Here is a 17,201-nt window from a genome sequence, read left to right on the forward strand (position 1 = left end):
AGAGCACTCTGTTGCTGCTTGCAGTGAATCCTGTACATCAGTGTCATTTTCCACAAATGACCTAAAATGCAAAGCCTTTATTTTGAAATGTAGTTTAAAACCCCAGTGCCCCTCACCGATAAATGATTGTGTGCAGTACTGTATGGCATTACAGGCAAGAACTGTGAAGGAATTGTAAGTGCTGTGGCTGTGATATATTTTGAAGTTCTTTGTTCCATCCTAACGCTCTTATTGCTGAGGTATTTAATGGCAAATACTCAAGACAGGATTTCGTAGCACTTTAATCTGCTTGTATTTAACAGATAAATGAATGAATTAGTGAAAGTAGCACATTTGTAATTGGACTCTAAGTTTTTGGAACTGGGATTTAAAGTTAAAACATTTTACAGTTACTATTTTTGGTCAAACTTTTGATGTGATTCCTTAATGAACTTTTAAAACACACTGAAAACTTTTTCCCCCAGCTGTTTTGTGGCTCTCTGGTGTTCTGTAGCAATTGTCTTCTTCACTTTTGGTATTTAGTAAGTTTCTTAGGTCACTTGGTATCTTTTCTTTGCTTGTGTCCTTTTAAAAGAGTCAGAGAATCTTTCAGTCTGCTGCATCTGCTGAAACACTTAGCTTCTGGATACTTCTTCCTCTGTGAAAGAGGTTCAAGAACATGCATTTCCTCCTACCCCAGAGTAACCCTGGAACCAGATTTCTCTCCTGGCCTTGTGCAGATCTTGTTGAGGCACCCAGAATAATATTTACTGTTGGCCTGCCTTCTGACACTGCATTACTGCTTTTCTAGAAGTCTCTGGATGGGTAGGGGCCTTGCATACACAGGCAAATTTTTGTCCTTTTACCTATGAAATACCATTCCTTTAGGTGGGTAGCTGTAACAGAACACCCAGATTGATAACTTATACTCTGCTCATGAATTTTAAGTTAGATTACTGTTAAGCTTTATAAAATACTTGAGTAAGTTGAGTAGGTGATGACATATAATTCTGCCCCCAAGGGAAGTGTATAATGCAATATGAAGTCTCATTTGCTGGAGTGCAGTAGTTCCAGTTGTGTGGAAGGGGACTGGTTTAAGTGGGACTTTTAACTTCTTTTCTGATCACACTTCTGGACATCGTTGAATTTGGTATTACCCAGCTTTTTGAAGTCTTGCTTCCCTGGATTTCCACTGTCTTCAGATTTTAACATTGTAAAAATAACAACAAAAAGTGCTAGTAACAAATATATCCTACCATAGAACTTAGAATAGCCTATAGAAAACAAAATGGTGTTTTTAATAGCCATCTGTAAGATTCCTCATTCCTAGCAGCTTTGTTTTGCACTTGTATATTTTAAGCCTTTTAAAGAATGTTTACCTTGAACCTCTCTCCATCTTCTGTCCTTTTGTATCATCTTTGTTTGAAAAAGGATTAAGGAAGTAGAAGATCCTTGCCTTATCCTATTATTTCTGTAAAAGAGAGTTTTGCTAAGAATAGTCCTTTAATCTGCTGTCATAATGGCTTCCATGCCAAATTGTAGAATTACACAAGTTTTCTTCTGATGGAGCCATTCTAGTTTATGATTTCTGTGTCAAAATTGACCCACAAGAGACAGTTGGGAAAGTGTTACTTTCATATACTGTGATAATGGGATTCATCATGGAACCATCTGTAGAGAAGCAGGTTCTTGTGACATTATGCTGAAGAAGCTACAGAGACCTAGTCCTGTGAAATGTAGTACAGCAGGTTATATGCAGCATGAGGTTCTTTTGGTAGATGTAGCTGTACTCATCCTGATGTTTCTTCTCGAGAAATGACACCAGCTTCGTTCTCTTTATGAAGAATGAAAATTCTAGAATCTGCTTAAAAATATAAAAGCTTTAAAAGAGAAGTAGGATGAGTGTCCTCAGGGTTGCAAATGCTGGCTTACAGGCTGTCAGTATTGCAGACTATCTGCCTCTTTATTTACATCTTCATGACAAGTGAATTCTAAACCTATCTTTAAAGCAAAGGCTATTCGTCTTAAGAAATCTCTACAGCTGTCTAATAGCTTCTTTAAAAGAGCTTAAGGACAGCAAAGAACTCTGCAGTGTGTTGCATTAGAAACACATCTCACTGTGTGACCTCCTCTGTTGATCTGTTATCACCACACAAAGTACAGAGACCTGGAAAGCCATATAGTTGCATGGTGCTGTGATATATGGAATGAGAAGTGATTTATAACTTAGCAAGGATATGTATGCTAAAGAAGTGCTGCTGGCCCAGGGGAGCACTTAGCAGGGAGGGTGGGCTGGTGTTCCACAGCAGCTGTGTTTACTCGCTGCTCATGTTACAGGAAAGGACATGACCATGAGAAGTGCGGGAACGTGGCATGTGCTGTGCACTGCTTTGTTGCTGGCTTGGGTATCTGAGGCCTCAGTTGGAATCTGGGTAAATCTCAATCTGCCAAGCTTTTAGTACAGTTCTCAGACTGTTTTAAGTACATACATTGGTGACTCTATCATTTTCTTTGTTTTCAGAGTATGTGCACTTTTAGAAACATATGTACCAGAAACCAGGAAATCTCCCTAGACCCAAGTGCCTGCTATTCCCAGATGGTGAGGAAGTATCGGGTTTCCTTTACCTTTCCATATACCAGCAGACTTCCTTGCTTCCTTAGTGGAAGGAGGGAGAGATAGCAGAAGGAGTGGTAAATAAGCAAAAGTTTTCACAATGCATGATAGCATGTGTTCCCTTACTGATTTCTCTTTCTTTGTCTTTAGGCTGACAAGGAAGAGCATCTATCTGCTAGGTTTACTAGGTGGTTCATTTCTTCTGTTAAGATTGCATCCTCTGTTTCCCAGAACAAATATTTGCTGGTTCATTTTCAATTACAACAGTTTTTAAAAGCTAGGTTGTTAAATGGGGAATTGCATGGCAGTAAGGTGCTGGCCTCTGCCCAGGCAGCTGTCTGTAGTTCTTGGTTTCACTGGATATGCTCTCATGAGTGATATGATTTCTAGACAGTCCTGTTTACTTTGACTTGTCTTCTCAATCTTTTGTTTTCTGAATCTTGGTTCTGTTTTATTTTATATGGCTTCCCAAGTTACCAAGTTAGAACTCCTAGTGTCCATAATCGGCACTTAGAAATATCTGAAGGGTGAGTGTTGAGAGGGTGGAGCCATCCTCTTTTTGGTGGTGCCCAGTGATGGGACAAGGGGCAATGGGTACAACCTGGAACCCAGGAGGTTCCATCTGCACATTGGAAAGATCTTCTTTACTGTGAGGGTGGCAGAGCACTGTGCCAGGCTGGCCAGAGAGCTTGTTGAATCTCTTTCTTTGGAAATATTCAATACCTGTCCGGATGTTTTCCCATGCAACCTACTGCAGGGATCTGCTTTAGCAGGGGTTGGGCTAGATGATCTCCAGAGGTCCCTTCCAGCCGCTGTGATTCTGTGAATTTAGATGTTGTCCATTTGCCCGAAGTCTGTGTATGGTTTTCTTTTGTAACCAGCTGCTTTAGGGACTGTCATAAAGGGGAGAAAAAAAGTGAGTAGATCTAAAAGTGCTCAAGTCAGTTTCAGTCATATGAATGTGTATAAGATAACTAGAAGTGTGCAGTCCCTTGTATTTTTTTTTTTTTCCTGTGCTTTGTGGTGATCTATTTTATTGTCTCCGTGCTGTTAACAAGTAATACTATAACTCTTCAGAAGGACTGGGTTTTTTTCATTTTAGTGGGAGGCCTGTGGCTCATAAGCTGGTATTATGTTGACAGTATTTTAGAGAGAAAATGATATAAGATTGAGAAGGTGGATTGGGCAAAATCTTCCCAGCTTGAGCTTTATTGATAAAAGCAGAAGATGCCTATTTTGAAATGGGAGTTGTTGCAAAAGTCATGTATAATTTGTGAATAATTGAATATATGGATACACTTATTATTCTGCTCTTCATTTTCCTGCTTATGCAATGTGTATGGTGCCGATGTATCTGATACAGTCCTCTTCTGATTTTTATTGTTTTTTAAAGTGAATGTTTTAGAAGCAACACAAATTATATTGATTATCTTAATTTGGGTGTTTCATAAAAGGTGTTTCACAATGTAAGAATCCCCTTTAGAAGTGTGCATAGCAGTTTACTATTGACTTTTATGTAGAGGGTATTCAAATGTTGTAGTTGCAGGTTCTGTGTTTGAAGCTTGCGCTGCTGACCTTACCCAGATAGAGCAGTTTTTTTAACTACTTCAGAAAATGTTGCCAGTTGGTTTGCATAAATGTACACTTTGAGCTTCTGTGGAAAATGCAAAGTAGTTGTGTAGGCCTGGTCTGCACTCTGCAGGGAGCTGTGTGTGAAGTCCTTGCTGGAGCTGGGTGGGCCTGTCTGCGCCAGCTGGCCAGCAGCACTGGGAGTGGAGCTGTGTTTAACAACAGGAGGTGTTTTTGCAGCTTCGTAGTGCTCAGATGTGATCCTGCACTTATGTATTCCTAGCCAAGTGCTAGTATCTGTAACTAACTCCCTTCGTTACTGTTACTTTATTCCTGCCAATCACATGTCTTTTGTTACTGTTAAAGAACCTCTACTATAGTAGTTCCATCTGACAGTATTTCACGAAGTTTGGAGCTACTCCAAATGTGGAAATAGAAAAGCTTACAGTTGCCTGGTCCTAAAACATCTTGGTGCTGCTCACTTTCTCCAGCTTTAGGTTTCTTCAGTTTCAGGGTCAGCTGTTAATGCTTTCCAAAGGAAAAGAAAAGAAAAGAAAAGAAAAGAAAAGAAAAGAAAAGAAAAGAAAAGAAAAGAAAAGAAAAGAAAAGAAAAGAAAAGAAAAGAAAAGAAAAGAAAAGAAAAGAAAAGAAAAGAAAAGAAAAGAAAAGAAAAGAAAAGAAAAGAAAAGAAAAGAGGAGGTGTTAACTCATGTAAGTTAGGTCAGGGAATTCAGGTAGCGTAAAACATGGAGGTGAAAACAGTGCTTGAATAGTGCTCATAGTGTATCCCTTCATATAGTATGAAAATTGTAGCACAGTTTGTGAAACGTTAAGAGATGAGGTTCCCGAAACTCTAACTGCTTTATGGAAGCATTCACTTCTGGCTTAGGCACTGTGGTGTGGATCAGATAAGCTTGATGGAAGCAGTGCTAGGCAACATGCCAGCTGCAGGTCCCTGCCTGTGTGACTAACCCTGCCTGGCTCCAGTGACACTACATCATGTGTCCCCAACTCCTTTCTCTTTCCTTGTGCAGGAACAGTGTGAGGAGGCAAAGCTCAAGGGGCTGAATTTCCAGCAGCTGATACTGGAAAGCTCTGCTTGGGAATTCAGCTTGTTCCTTTTCACTGTAGAAAGCCCTGTCTGAGGGCTGGCAGGAGCTCTCCTCTTCCTTCCCTCCCTATGCAGCAAGGAGGAGGTTCCCAAGTGCTGGTGGTTGGGTTCAGTCAGGCCACTCGCCCACGCTCTGTGCTGCCACTTCTGTGCCAGCCGCTCACCAGCAGAAGCTGCTAGAAGCAGGAGCTGATCAGTTTAATTATGATGAGAAATGAAAATGCCTATTTGCTATTACTGCTTTTGAGATGCAGTTCTTTCTTTGTGTTAGGGTGAAGTGCAAGGTCAGGAGTTTGTGAGGATGGAAGGAACCATGTCGGTGAGGAAATGCAGGGAAGCCTCTGCTGGAAGCTACAGACAGGGTAGTTTGATCCTAAGGCTGGAGGCAAATATTTTGAAGTGGAAAAGGAAATAGGGTAAGGATATCACATACTTCTATGCCTTGAGGAGAAGTGTGGGACTATAGAGCAGAAGCAACCTGGAAACTGGAGAGATGTATGTATCAGTCACTATTAATGTGAGACACAGAGCACCTGGAGATTATTGGGGTCTTGTACATTACAGTGGTTGTAAGAAAGCTCCCCATGTTCTGAGTTGATAGGATTACTTGTCTGCTCCAAACAGAACTAGGATCTGGGGAGAGACATCTGTTCTGGAGATTAAAATCCAATTATCAATCTTGTTTTGTGAGGGGCTCTTTCAAGATATGATGACAAATCTTTGAGACCCTCTTGTTGATAATGCTAACTTGAATTCAGCAGAAATTAAGATTTTCTTAGGAGAATTTCTATTGATAACTAATAGAAATTAGCATTAACTTTTCACTAGGTTAAGAACTTAGAAGCATTTATCTTACAAGTAGCTTACCAAAGCAGTTTTATGCAAATACTCTTCCAAGCAATGTAATTAGTTGATCTTTGTCAAAAGGAAGACATGCTTCTTCCTTTGCTTAGAGCTCACAACATTCACAAATACAAACTGTGTAGTAGGTTGCTCTGAAAGTAATGCCTCCTTTTTGTTTTCATAGAAACAACAACAGATACCAAGAGCACAGTAACACTGTTTGATAGAGCAAATTCTCAGCTACAAAACACTATTTTTCAACATGGTCACCACCATTAGGTATGTACTTTTGCCAGCAACGGATAAGAGCCTGAATGCTGTGCTTATAAACATCTGCACCAGTGAAGGTGACCCACTGTCGCCACTGCTAAAATGCTCCACCGCCACCTCACTGTGCTCACATCCACTGTGTGGTCTCCATAAATGTTCAGCATGTGTTGATAAATGTCACTGGGTGCTGTTCTTTCTGCATGGAGAAAATCAATTCCAAACCTCTGCTTTATACACACTCCCATGTCAGACACTGCACCAGTGTGGCAGAAGCTAAGCACAACACTCCTATATTGCAGATGTATGTTAGGTTAAGTGTGAGACACTTCTGTGTCAATTATGCACAATCTAGGGACCTCATCAAATGTAAGTCAGCTTTAAGATTAGTTTAGGTGATTGTGTGCAAATTGTTCTATGTAAAACCATCTGGTTTGTGAATACATAATTTGAAAGCTATGCAGAATTTTAAGAATATCCTATAGTCAACAATGAGAATATTTCATTTTAGAATAGGATTGAGATTTTTCGGGCTTCTTAAGCATTTGTGATAGTCTAGTAATATCATACCACAGTGCTTACCCAGCTGATTTTAACTCCCTTTTCTAAATTCCTTATCCATTGGCATTCAAGAAAGCTTGAAGTATTGCAGAGTACAGCTTTCAGTTCCATGGGTGGTAAGGAAAAAGAGAATGTTAAAACCCTGGTTATACCTGTGAATAGCTTAGCAAGTTTTGAAGTTACCTTTAAGAAACAGAATTACCGTGTTCCTCATTTCCTGAACTTGAGTATTTCAACATTTGCTTTATTAACTATCTGAAAACCAGGCTCCATTTACAATATACCATTTAGCAGATGTCCAGGAGCCTTTAAATGTGACAGCTGAAAATTAGACAAGCATTCACAAACGTGGGATGCATACAAATCAGCAGTGTTTGAATTGTATATTCACAAATAAATGAAATTCATGAATGTGAGAGCTTTGATTATTCTGCACAAATGTTTTGCTTTCAGTAGCAATCTAACATATACTTGCAGTAATGTTGATGTCCATTACACATTTCTCTACGTTAGTTATAGACGTATTTCAATTGGAATTTTCTAAGTAGAATTATTGAATGATTGTTGATATCTATCTTATGTCAATTATGATGTTAATTTATGTAACTTTTATTTTATAACTACTTTTTTCCATTTGTCTTGCCCCACAGACTGTTTGCAGGTTTAGTGTCCTAATTTTCTTTTCTGAAGCCCATTTGTGCTTGCTCTTAGCAGAAGATTGCTGGAGAAAACTTGTAACTAATGGTGGTTGTTCCTTAGAATGATTTTTCTCATTTTGTATATTTTATTACATTTCAAAGCATTAGGGTATGAAAATGTCTTCTCAACTGTGTTCCTTTACCACAGTTGGATCCAACTGAATACAAACAATTTGTTATGTAAATGGATACTGAGAATAAAGCACTGTACGCTATAGCCTATATGGCCGAATGCAGCACTGTAAGAATCTTTGATTTTCATTCCTTGTTGCCTAGCAAAGGTATAAAACAGCAATTAACAAGCAGTCTTAGAGACTTAGCTGTATGGAGCATATGTTTCTCCACCCTTTAAGTTGGCAGTATGCAGTCTATATACATGTCCCTTGTGGGAAAATTGTCTCTTGGGTTCCACTTCTCTTTCTCAAAGGGAGAAAGATGTCTGAAATGTGTGCTTTTTGTCAGTTTACAAGGCAACCTTTGAAGCTTTCCTGTTAGCTGTTACTGTCTCTTCAGAGAGAAGAGTGCAGAAGAGGTCATAAAATATTTCATGCTCTTACATAAACTGAGAGTTTCTTTCTTCCATAAAGCCTGTTCCATTTCCTTTTCTCTGTGTGCCTGGAGTGCATGCATTCAGGTCACTGCATCATGGAAGTCTGTTATATGTGTGTTGTTTTTAAAGTGATTTATGATTGAAGATGCACAGATTTGGCATCTTGATGACATGAAGGCTAGCAGGTGTGATAGCCAAGAAAAAATTATTTGATGATAGTGCTGAATTGAAGTGAAATACTCAGATGTCTAGCTGAAAGCACAGTCTTCCAATTAAATTCTAATTGCAGATACATAAAGTTTCTGCACTTAACTCAGGGATAAAACTCTTAGGGTCTCTTTGAGCTGGTAGTGGTGTTTTAGTTGTCTGTTGTTTCACCTTAACTTCTCAGGGTCCTAAAAACAAAATGTCAGATTGCCCAAATCCAGCCTTAGTGACCTGGTGACACAGACCTGATAACCTCATCTGGAACCGTCAGCTCTATGTAGCCATAAACCTCAGATGAGCCAGCTCTGGTTTGAGCTCATTAACTTACATTGCACTTGGAGGTGTACTGAGCAGAGCTGACGTTCTGCTGCATTGATGACTCCTTCATAGCACTGTCAGGTATAGATGATAGTTTACAAAATTATCCAACATAGTGGGATATGGCATGAACATCACCTCTCTCAGTCTTCTAAAGAAGTCAGTCTATGCATTCTTCATAGGTAGGTCTACTGAATCAGTCTCCATTGTTTATAGCCATTACTAAGGTTTTTAGTACACCTGAACTGAGATTTTAAGGAAAAACTGAGAACATGAGATTACCTCTCCTTCCTACCCTTCCATCCCCAAATCTTCTATCTGGTGTATTTAGGCTTACTAGAAAAATATTTTAGCATACACTGTCTATACATTGTCTTGTGTCTTGAATAATAAACTGGATGCTTTATGTCTAATACATAAAGATGAAGATTAGTGCTGAAGTACAGCAGTGTGTTATCTTACAGATATTTTGGATTCAACACGTTTATGTAGAACAGCCTTGCTGAGAAACACCAGGGTACGTGGTCTGTCTTTAAACAGAAGTCAATGACAGAAGTGTGTGTATGTATACGTAAACATTACTATCCATGGTTTCTCTTATTCTGACATCTTACTGCTGTTCTAAATGTTTAAATTAAAGCTGGGTGAAGAAATTATGTTAATCTTGATTGTCAGTATTACTCATTTGTGGAGGAGAAACAGAATGGAGTGTCAATGAAACGTTTCTTAAATATTCATACTTTACAAAGTTAGCCATAATATTTACTGTCACAGACTTTACTGTCATATATATATATTTAAGTTGTTTCTTGTCTTAAATCTTGAAAGACATTTACAGGTACAGTGGATCCAAGTATTTTAGCACTGTCGTGTTTTTACAACTTCATCAGTCTATAAAAGAAGCAATGAGCAGAAATTGTTGACCATCTTCAGTCTCATGCAAAACTAATTAATTCTAGTCCCTATTAGTGGACTCAAACAATTATGCACAGTCTCGAGATGGGGAAAGTTTCCTTGTATGTTGTGCTTTCTTGTGTAAATACTACCTATGGCAATATGCAGAGTTATAAAATTAATATACCAAATTACACTGTAATGTCATAGGGTCCCACTTTGGAATATCCTTACCTTGAGTAATTGAGGGGTACCACCAGAAGGCTGACCTTTGCTTAAGGCAAGATACTTCCAAGGCAACTCACAATAGTTGATGTATGAGGGGAAACTGAAGTATTTAACAGGTTTCTTTCCCTACTGACAGCAATTGTGTTCTGGCAAGTTCACAGTTAATGGGAAAAATGCATTATCACTTTCCTCATTAATAATAGAAATCTGGAATCTGCATCCTGTCTTTCTTCATGTACATGATTCTCCAGAATTGTTAGAAAGTGGAACAAAACGTCAAATTTCAGGCAGGCGTGGTTATCTGATAAAACTTAATTGTGTTTTAATGAAAAGTACTCTGGGGATACTTTGTGTAAGAATCTTGAAATTCTGCCAGTTTCTACATTTAGAACTACTTTAATATTTAAAGACTAAAACTTTTGGTGTGGATCTTTGAAGCTAGACTTCATAAGACTAGACATGAGTCAATTAGCAGATGGGAAGAAGTGAAACCTTTAGACTTTCTTCTAGGAGCTGTGTTTGCAGAGCTGGGCACTACCAGGTGCTTTCTGAGGGCACTTTCCATGAGTAGTGGGCACAAGGGAGGCTGAGCTGAGTGGGGGCAAAGCACTGAGTGGATTCAAGTTTGCTTAGGAAGTTGAGAGGCTTAAATTCTCAGTGGTGCAGAAATGATGAAACTTGGAGGCAGGGGCACAGGTGGAGTTGGTGCCAGTTGATTCAGACTAGGGAAGCTGTAATGGCCAGGTGAAAAGGAGGCAGAGGAAAGCATTACCTATGTTCTGAGACTTCTCATTGCTGACCTGAGGGCTTCCTCATTGCCTCCCAGTGACTGACTTGCATCTCTCACCTTGGCTTGCCATAAAAAATTTGGAATAAATGGTTTTTCTGAGAGCTGACTCTTCTCAAGTCAGTCAGTTTTATGCTAGAAGAGTGTGCATTTTAGCTGAAGTGATAAACTATACCCCATGCTGAAACAACAAAGTCTGATAGTTTTTTGATGTACAACACAAGTAGTTGCGAAAGAAGGAATGATAATTCAGATGCAAGTGGAGGTGCTCCTGCTTCTCCACTTCAGCTTACTTCTCTTTACTTCCTCTTTTAAGCTCTCATCCGTATTGCTGTCATTGTTCTATTGATAGCATTTTTATTTTTTTTATTTTTTTTATTTTTTTGTCCTACCTATTGATCTGGGGTGATTTGAGTTCTTTCTCTGCTTCAGCCAATATAAGACTACACTGTAATCTCAGCAACGCTCTGTGCTCTGTGGATGACATAACCAACCTTTTGATTTTCCATTCACGGCCATGTAAGATTTTTGCCACCGGTCATTTAATATTTTTCCATTCTAGATTCCTACCTGAGGCACATTCCTAAAACCAAAACTTTTCAGACACATCGTCTCATTCCTGCGGGTGTGAAAAAAACAGCATATGGGCCTTCTGTGAGAAGTACCTTCCATACATTATGGGGAATTTTTCTTTTGTTATATTAAATACAGTTGTAAAATCTTAATTTTCTTTAATTCTCTACAGGCTGGGAACAGAATTTGAATGAAGCATTCTACCTAAGTTGCCGTCATGAGCAGAAGCAAGCGTGACAACAATTTCTACAGTGTTGAAATTGGGGATTCTACGTTCACTGTATTGAAACGGTATCAAAACTTAAAACCAATAGGATCGGGAGCACAAGGGATAGTATGGTAAGGTTTCTTTAAAGTATAAATATACTTTTAAGTTCTGTTAATAGAATTTTTGGAGTGCCTTTACAATTATACATTACATGAAAAGCAGTGTTGGTGATCATTAGTCATCCACAATGGGTTTTGTTGTTTATTTTAACCTACATGCCTTCCTGCTTCAGAACTGGAGCCCTTATGTGTAAATTCATTTAGGTGTCCTGAGTCTCATAAATTAATGGGGAAAACCTGGATAAAGGAACTAGTCCTGATCCTAAGCCACACTGCTCAGTGTGAAATAAAAGCAAAAAACCTCTTTATATTTGTTGCTTCTACAAGCTTTTTCTTCTTAAAATAGTTTGCTAGAGACCTGTTTTACTTAGTTCTATAGAAGTGTCTTACACCAGTTAGTGAGTGCTTGAGATGCAGACTATCAGTATAATAAGCAAATTATGCTTATGGTAAATGGAACTGTTTCAGTTAAGCCACTCTGATTGTCCCGAAATGAACCAGAGCACTCATATGGTTGAATTTTACCCATTTCTGAAGCAGATATCATATAATTCTTGTGATTTGGGTTGAGCTGGTTGTTTCCTTGTTTTTTCATTTCCACTAATTCAGCCTAATTTGAAAGAATATATGGTGAGGGTGACAGAGCACTGGAACAGGCTGCCCAGGGAGGTGGTGGAGTCTCTTTCTCTGGAGATATTCAAGACCCACCTGGACACCAACCTATGCGACGTGGTGTACGGAACCTGCTTTGACAGGGGGGTTGGATTTGATGATCTCTAGAGGTCCCTTCCAACCCCTACAATTCTGTGATTCTGTGAATCACCAAGGCTGGAAAAGGCCTCTGAGGCCATCCAATCCAGCCATCCACCTATCACCAATATTTCTCACTAAACCACGTTCCTCAGTACAACATCTAAATATTCCTTGAATGCCTCCTGGGATAGTGACTTCACCACCTCCCTGGGCAGCCCATTCCAGCTCCTGACCACTGCTTCGAAATTTTTCCTAACATCCAACCTGAATCTCCCCTGGTGCAACTTAAGACCATCCCCACTAGTCCTGTTGCTGAAGTAGTTTTGAAGTAGATGACCAAAAGGCTCTGCACTGAAACAGACTCTAAGGCTATGTTTATGTACTGCAGATTTAGAAGTTCGTCATTTTTTCCTGATTTCCTCTTTGCTTCTCTCTCATAAGATATGGAATATCTTACAGGTAGATAGAGGAAATATAAACAACCAAAACGTTATCTGTATATGCTATTCCAATTTCTTTTTTTTTTTTTTTTTTTTTTTTTCCCTTGTGACTAAACAGTTATACTGTTTACTGATACTAAAAAAAGATCATTCAAGCCTACATAGTGTATAGACAACATATTTCCAATTGTGTTTGGTAAACACTGGCCATTTTTGGCAGATGTTCTTCATTAGTTTTATATACCATTCTCAGCTAGAGACAATAAAATGGTATTTTTCCCTGCTGAGGCTTTTTTACTAGCTGACAAATATTTCCTGAGTCTGCACAGTAGTCAGCTGCTGTATTACTTCTTGCAGAAAACAAAATCCCTCCCTTTCTGTCATGGAGATATGTACAGTAGTTGTCCCCACTAACAATCCTCATCATTTAAGCAGCTTGTGTTACTGAATCATATAACAATCTTGGCAACTATCTGCAAACAGAATTTTATTCTTATTTGAAGACATCGAGATGTTAGGGCTGTCCTAGCATTTGGTTGGGTTTTTTTTTTGTTCGTTTTATCTTGATGTCAGTGCTCTTGTTGTAAACATATTAAACAGCTGCATGCTGCATAATAAATGAGAGCATGGGACCTATATATATATAGGTCCTTATGTATATATAAAACTTACTTTTCCTCTCTTCTTCTCCCTATCTTTCAGTGAAAAAAATTATATGTAAAATTGATGTGGGTTTTATGTTTAAAGCATTTTGGATCTTTTTAGGCAGTCTGCTCTTCAGTGCTAATGAGTGGCAAGAGATCAGTACCTTTAGGCAGATGTTCTAGGAAACAGAGCTGCAGTTTTTAGCGGTGATTGCTGTGTCGCAGGACTATGAGTCTGGGAAAATCTTTCAGAATTTTGCATTGCATAGCATACATGAACACCTTGCTGGTACCTTCCCTGAAGCTGATTAATACTGGAAGCTTTGTTTATGTGCAGACTTGATACGTGGTATCTGGAAAAGTGGAAACTGATTGTAACACTGATATGAAATAATGTTATTTTTGTTTACAGTGCAGCCTATGATGCCATCCTTGAGCGAAACGTTGCAATCAAGAAACTAAGCCGACCATTTCAGAATCAAACCCACGCTAAAAGAGCCTACAGAGAGCTTGTTCTTATGAAGTGCGTTAATCACAAAAATGTAAGTGGAGTGTTCTGCTTTAAATACTGAAAGCTCAGCTGTGTGGTTGTTCTTTGTGAGCATATTAAAGGCCATTCCATAGATTACATCATTTATAGATTATAGTGGCATTCAGAACCTGCCCATATGTCCGTGTTAAGTAAAAAAGGATCTGAGAAAAGCTGTTGCAGGCTAGTGTCAATACCTGTCCAGTCTCCAAACTCCTCCTTCAGACTCAGGAAGGGAGACAGTGTTATGTTGCTTCATTTTACAGACAGCTGGCAAATGAGAATACTCTGAGTGGTAACTGCATTCTTGTTTCTGTTCCTGCTGCTAAACAAGTAGGAGGAAAAAGCCCGCAATAGTTTTTATTTCTTTATTTTGTAATGCATGAATGAGTTAGGAATCTTATGTTGTGACAGCAGAAACTGTCTGATGCTTGAGAAGCTCTGGAGCAGAGCTGACTAGAGATATTGGGAGAAAAAAAAAAAGATAAATGTATAGGATTTGGACTACAAGATAAAATTCTTCCTGGCTTTTAGGTTTATATGCAGATTCTCTTAAGGAAAATTTCCCCAATAGCATGATTTGTGTGATTATTAACTATTGCAATCCTGCTTGACTTTAGATGAGTAATATCTTGACCTGTTGCTGTACGTTCCATCCATTCTTAGCAACTGGAAAATACTATAAAATTACTATTTTTTGTCTTTGGATCAATTTCTTGCTTCACCTCTGTCAGTGGCAAAGTGGTATCTCTTTGGTAGGTTTTCTTGTACTTTTTCATTTAATTTTTCATCATACACAATAAGAATCTTAATGAAATTTCCTTAAATTTAAAGTAGGGAGCAAGAAAAGACTGACTAATTTCTTCAGGTTTTAAACTTTGGAGATATCTTTAATTCACACAAAATGTTTTTAGGTTGTATGATTTTTGGAGGAAGAATTCTTCTCACAAAATCATTAGCATCTATTACAGCATGTTAGGCATGGTTGACACTGAGCATCTGGTGCTTCAGTGAATACCAGGAAGATTGCGTCAGGATGACGGATATCAGTTTTGAAATGTTGATTTGCAATTTTGCTATTGCTGTGATGTGATTATACTTCCTCTCTTTTTCCCTACAGATAATCGGCTTACTGAATGTGTTCACACCACAAAAATCCCTGGAAGAATTTCAAGATGTGTAAGTTTGATTTGAACTAAAGCTGTGAATTAACTTGAAAAATATTAACATGGAAAGATGAACAAGGTAAAAGAACACAGTAAATTGGCAGTGCTATCTGATTGTTCTTATTGTTCTTTTTTCTCTTTATAAGCTACATAGTAATGGAGCTCATGGATGCAAATCTCTGCCAAGTGATTCAGATGGAACTAGACCATGAACGAATGTCCTATCTCCTTTATCAGATGCTGTGTGGTATCAAACATCTTCACTCAGCTGGAATTATACATAGGGTAAGTGAATTTCTGCGTTACTTTTTCATTGCATCAAGTTTTGACGTGTTCATCTTAGAGTCCTTCTCCAACCTAAATGATTTGATTCAATGTAAATGAGCCAAAAAAAAAAAAATAATAATAATAAAAAAAATCAGAAATGTGTATTCAAACAGTGCTCTGTAGCCTATGCCATAGACAGGGAGAGAAAGCTGAAAGGAAATCATCAGGCTGACTTTGTTCCTCTGTAATTCTGGAATGAATCTCTTGGATGTTTTTCCTGGGTTTGTTTGAAAATAATCTGCACAGGGTAAAAAAAAAAAAAAAAAAGAAAAGATTTTAACAGTGAGTTGCATTACCTTCTCTAATTCTATATCGTGCTCAATTTTAGTAGTCACAGCAGGAAATCTGAAATTACCTCCACCTTTGTTGTTTTGGTAACCAAACCTGAAATTCCATCTTTCGAAAGAACTGCCCAATTTATTTCAGCTCCTTTACTAACAAAGTAGAAAATAAGTATTTGAAGTCTCCAGAGAAACAGGTCATGATAAAGACCAGTGTGTGGGGCTTTCATACACCTGTGTGTCACAAAGCATTCCTTCAGGTTGCCTGCAGGCAAAAATGACCCTTACTTTTCTAATGGCTTTTGTATGTGTTAAATCCAGTGAGGACATTCTGAATTTAAGATCACCTACTCAAGTTGAACATCTTACTTACATATTTATGTATAGTGTGAAGATTTCTTGAGGTTGCCTAGTTATAACTTTTCCAATGTGCTTTCTGTAGTTTTGGGAAAGTGTAAACTTATATTTTTACAGTGTTACGTTCTTGACTGATCTTTATTTATTTATTTATTGTAGAGAGAAGTGATGCAGGAAAAATTAATTAAAGCTACACATATGCAGTACTTTCAGCCAGTACTGTGTAGTATTACCCAGGGATGATGTACACAGCAAAATCATGAGCAGCAACTCTGAATGCTACAACTGCATTGCTGTGCTGCGGTGCTTGTCCAGTTCAGTAGTCCACCTCTTTGTGGAATGGCCTGCAAGCTAGAACTGGCAGTATGACACTCCCTTTCAGTCTACTGTTTCTCATTCAAGAGTACTGGCATATTGTATGAATAGCAAATAGAATGTAAACGGCAGAACATTTTTCCTCAGCTGGTTCCAGTACACATCTGCTGCCTCGCTTTAGCTAAGTGCTCAGGGAGGGAAGGTGAAGGCTTCCTTCACACATACAGTTTGCCCTGGTATGACTGTTTGAAAGAGCTGGGGATAGAATAATAGGCAGAAGCAACACCCAGCTGTTGCACCCTGCCCTTCCTACCCTGCACATGCTTATAGATGTGCTAGAATGGACAGTGAGTCTCTTTCTGTGGGTCAGTGCAGGCAGGCAGTAAGTGCTAGTGCAGGCATTGCTTCAAGGACAGTTTGTGCTCCTGTAAAGTAGGCACTGAATCACTGAGCATGTAGAAACCAGTAGTAAATGGAAACATTTGTACAGTTGCTTCTTTTCTCCTACTTCATAGGCTGTTGAATAGCAGTGAGGGCAGCTTTGAGGATACATTTCCTGCCTTTGTAAATATGGGTGGAGTTCTGAAGTACTTCATGTTGTGCATTAATACAGAGTTTAGAGGTAGCCCATTCCAATGAGACTGACTATGGATACGAGAGCTATGTAAATAGTATGCATGAATAATTTTGAAGGACATTTCACTTGCATGTCTTCTTGGTAGACTTTCATTTGGCAACTTGCTGTATGACTTCTTGAAGCTTCACTGTGTGCAAGCAAAATTTACATTGCTTGCTCGCTCTTTGTGTTGCTCCTTTAAATTTTAAGGTGTGATGTGTCAAAATTCTTTCTGTGGAACAAGTTG

General features: G+C 38.6%; 1 protein-coding gene across 7 annotated transcripts in view; it reads left to right on the forward strand.

Annotated features, from left to right (window-relative positions):
* The window catches only part of MAPK8 (mitogen-activated protein kinase 8), a 46,276-nt gene that overhangs the window by 8,579 nt on the left and 20,496 nt on the right, over nucleotides 1–17,201 (forward strand). For 6 of the 7 annotated variants that reach the window (XR_011904228.1, XM_072340970.1, XM_072340971.1 and 3 more), the window contains exons 2-5: nucleotides 11,372–11,538; nucleotides 13,776–13,905; nucleotides 15,013–15,071; nucleotides 15,205–15,343. Coding sequence is in view for 6 of the 7 variants with exons in the window: in XM_072340970.1 (XP_072197071.1) it covers nucleotides 11,417–11,538; nucleotides 13,776–13,905; nucleotides 15,013–15,071; nucleotides 15,205–15,343 (450 nt within the window). In the remaining variant the exon portion in view is untranslated. Of the gene's footprint in view, nucleotides 1–4,851; nucleotides 4,874–11,371; nucleotides 11,539–13,775; nucleotides 13,906–15,012; nucleotides 15,072–15,204; nucleotides 15,344–17,201 lie in introns of those variants that run through there. The other variant, XM_072340968.1, reaches the window with a different exon arrangement.

The sequence above is a fragment of the Excalfactoria chinensis genome, chromosome 6 (assembly GCF_039878825.1).
Source record: "Excalfactoria chinensis isolate bCotChi1 chromosome 6, bCotChi1.hap2, whole genome shotgun sequence".
NCBI classification, from domain to species: Eukaryota; Metazoa; Chordata; class Aves; order Galliformes; family Phasianidae; genus Excalfactoria; species Excalfactoria chinensis.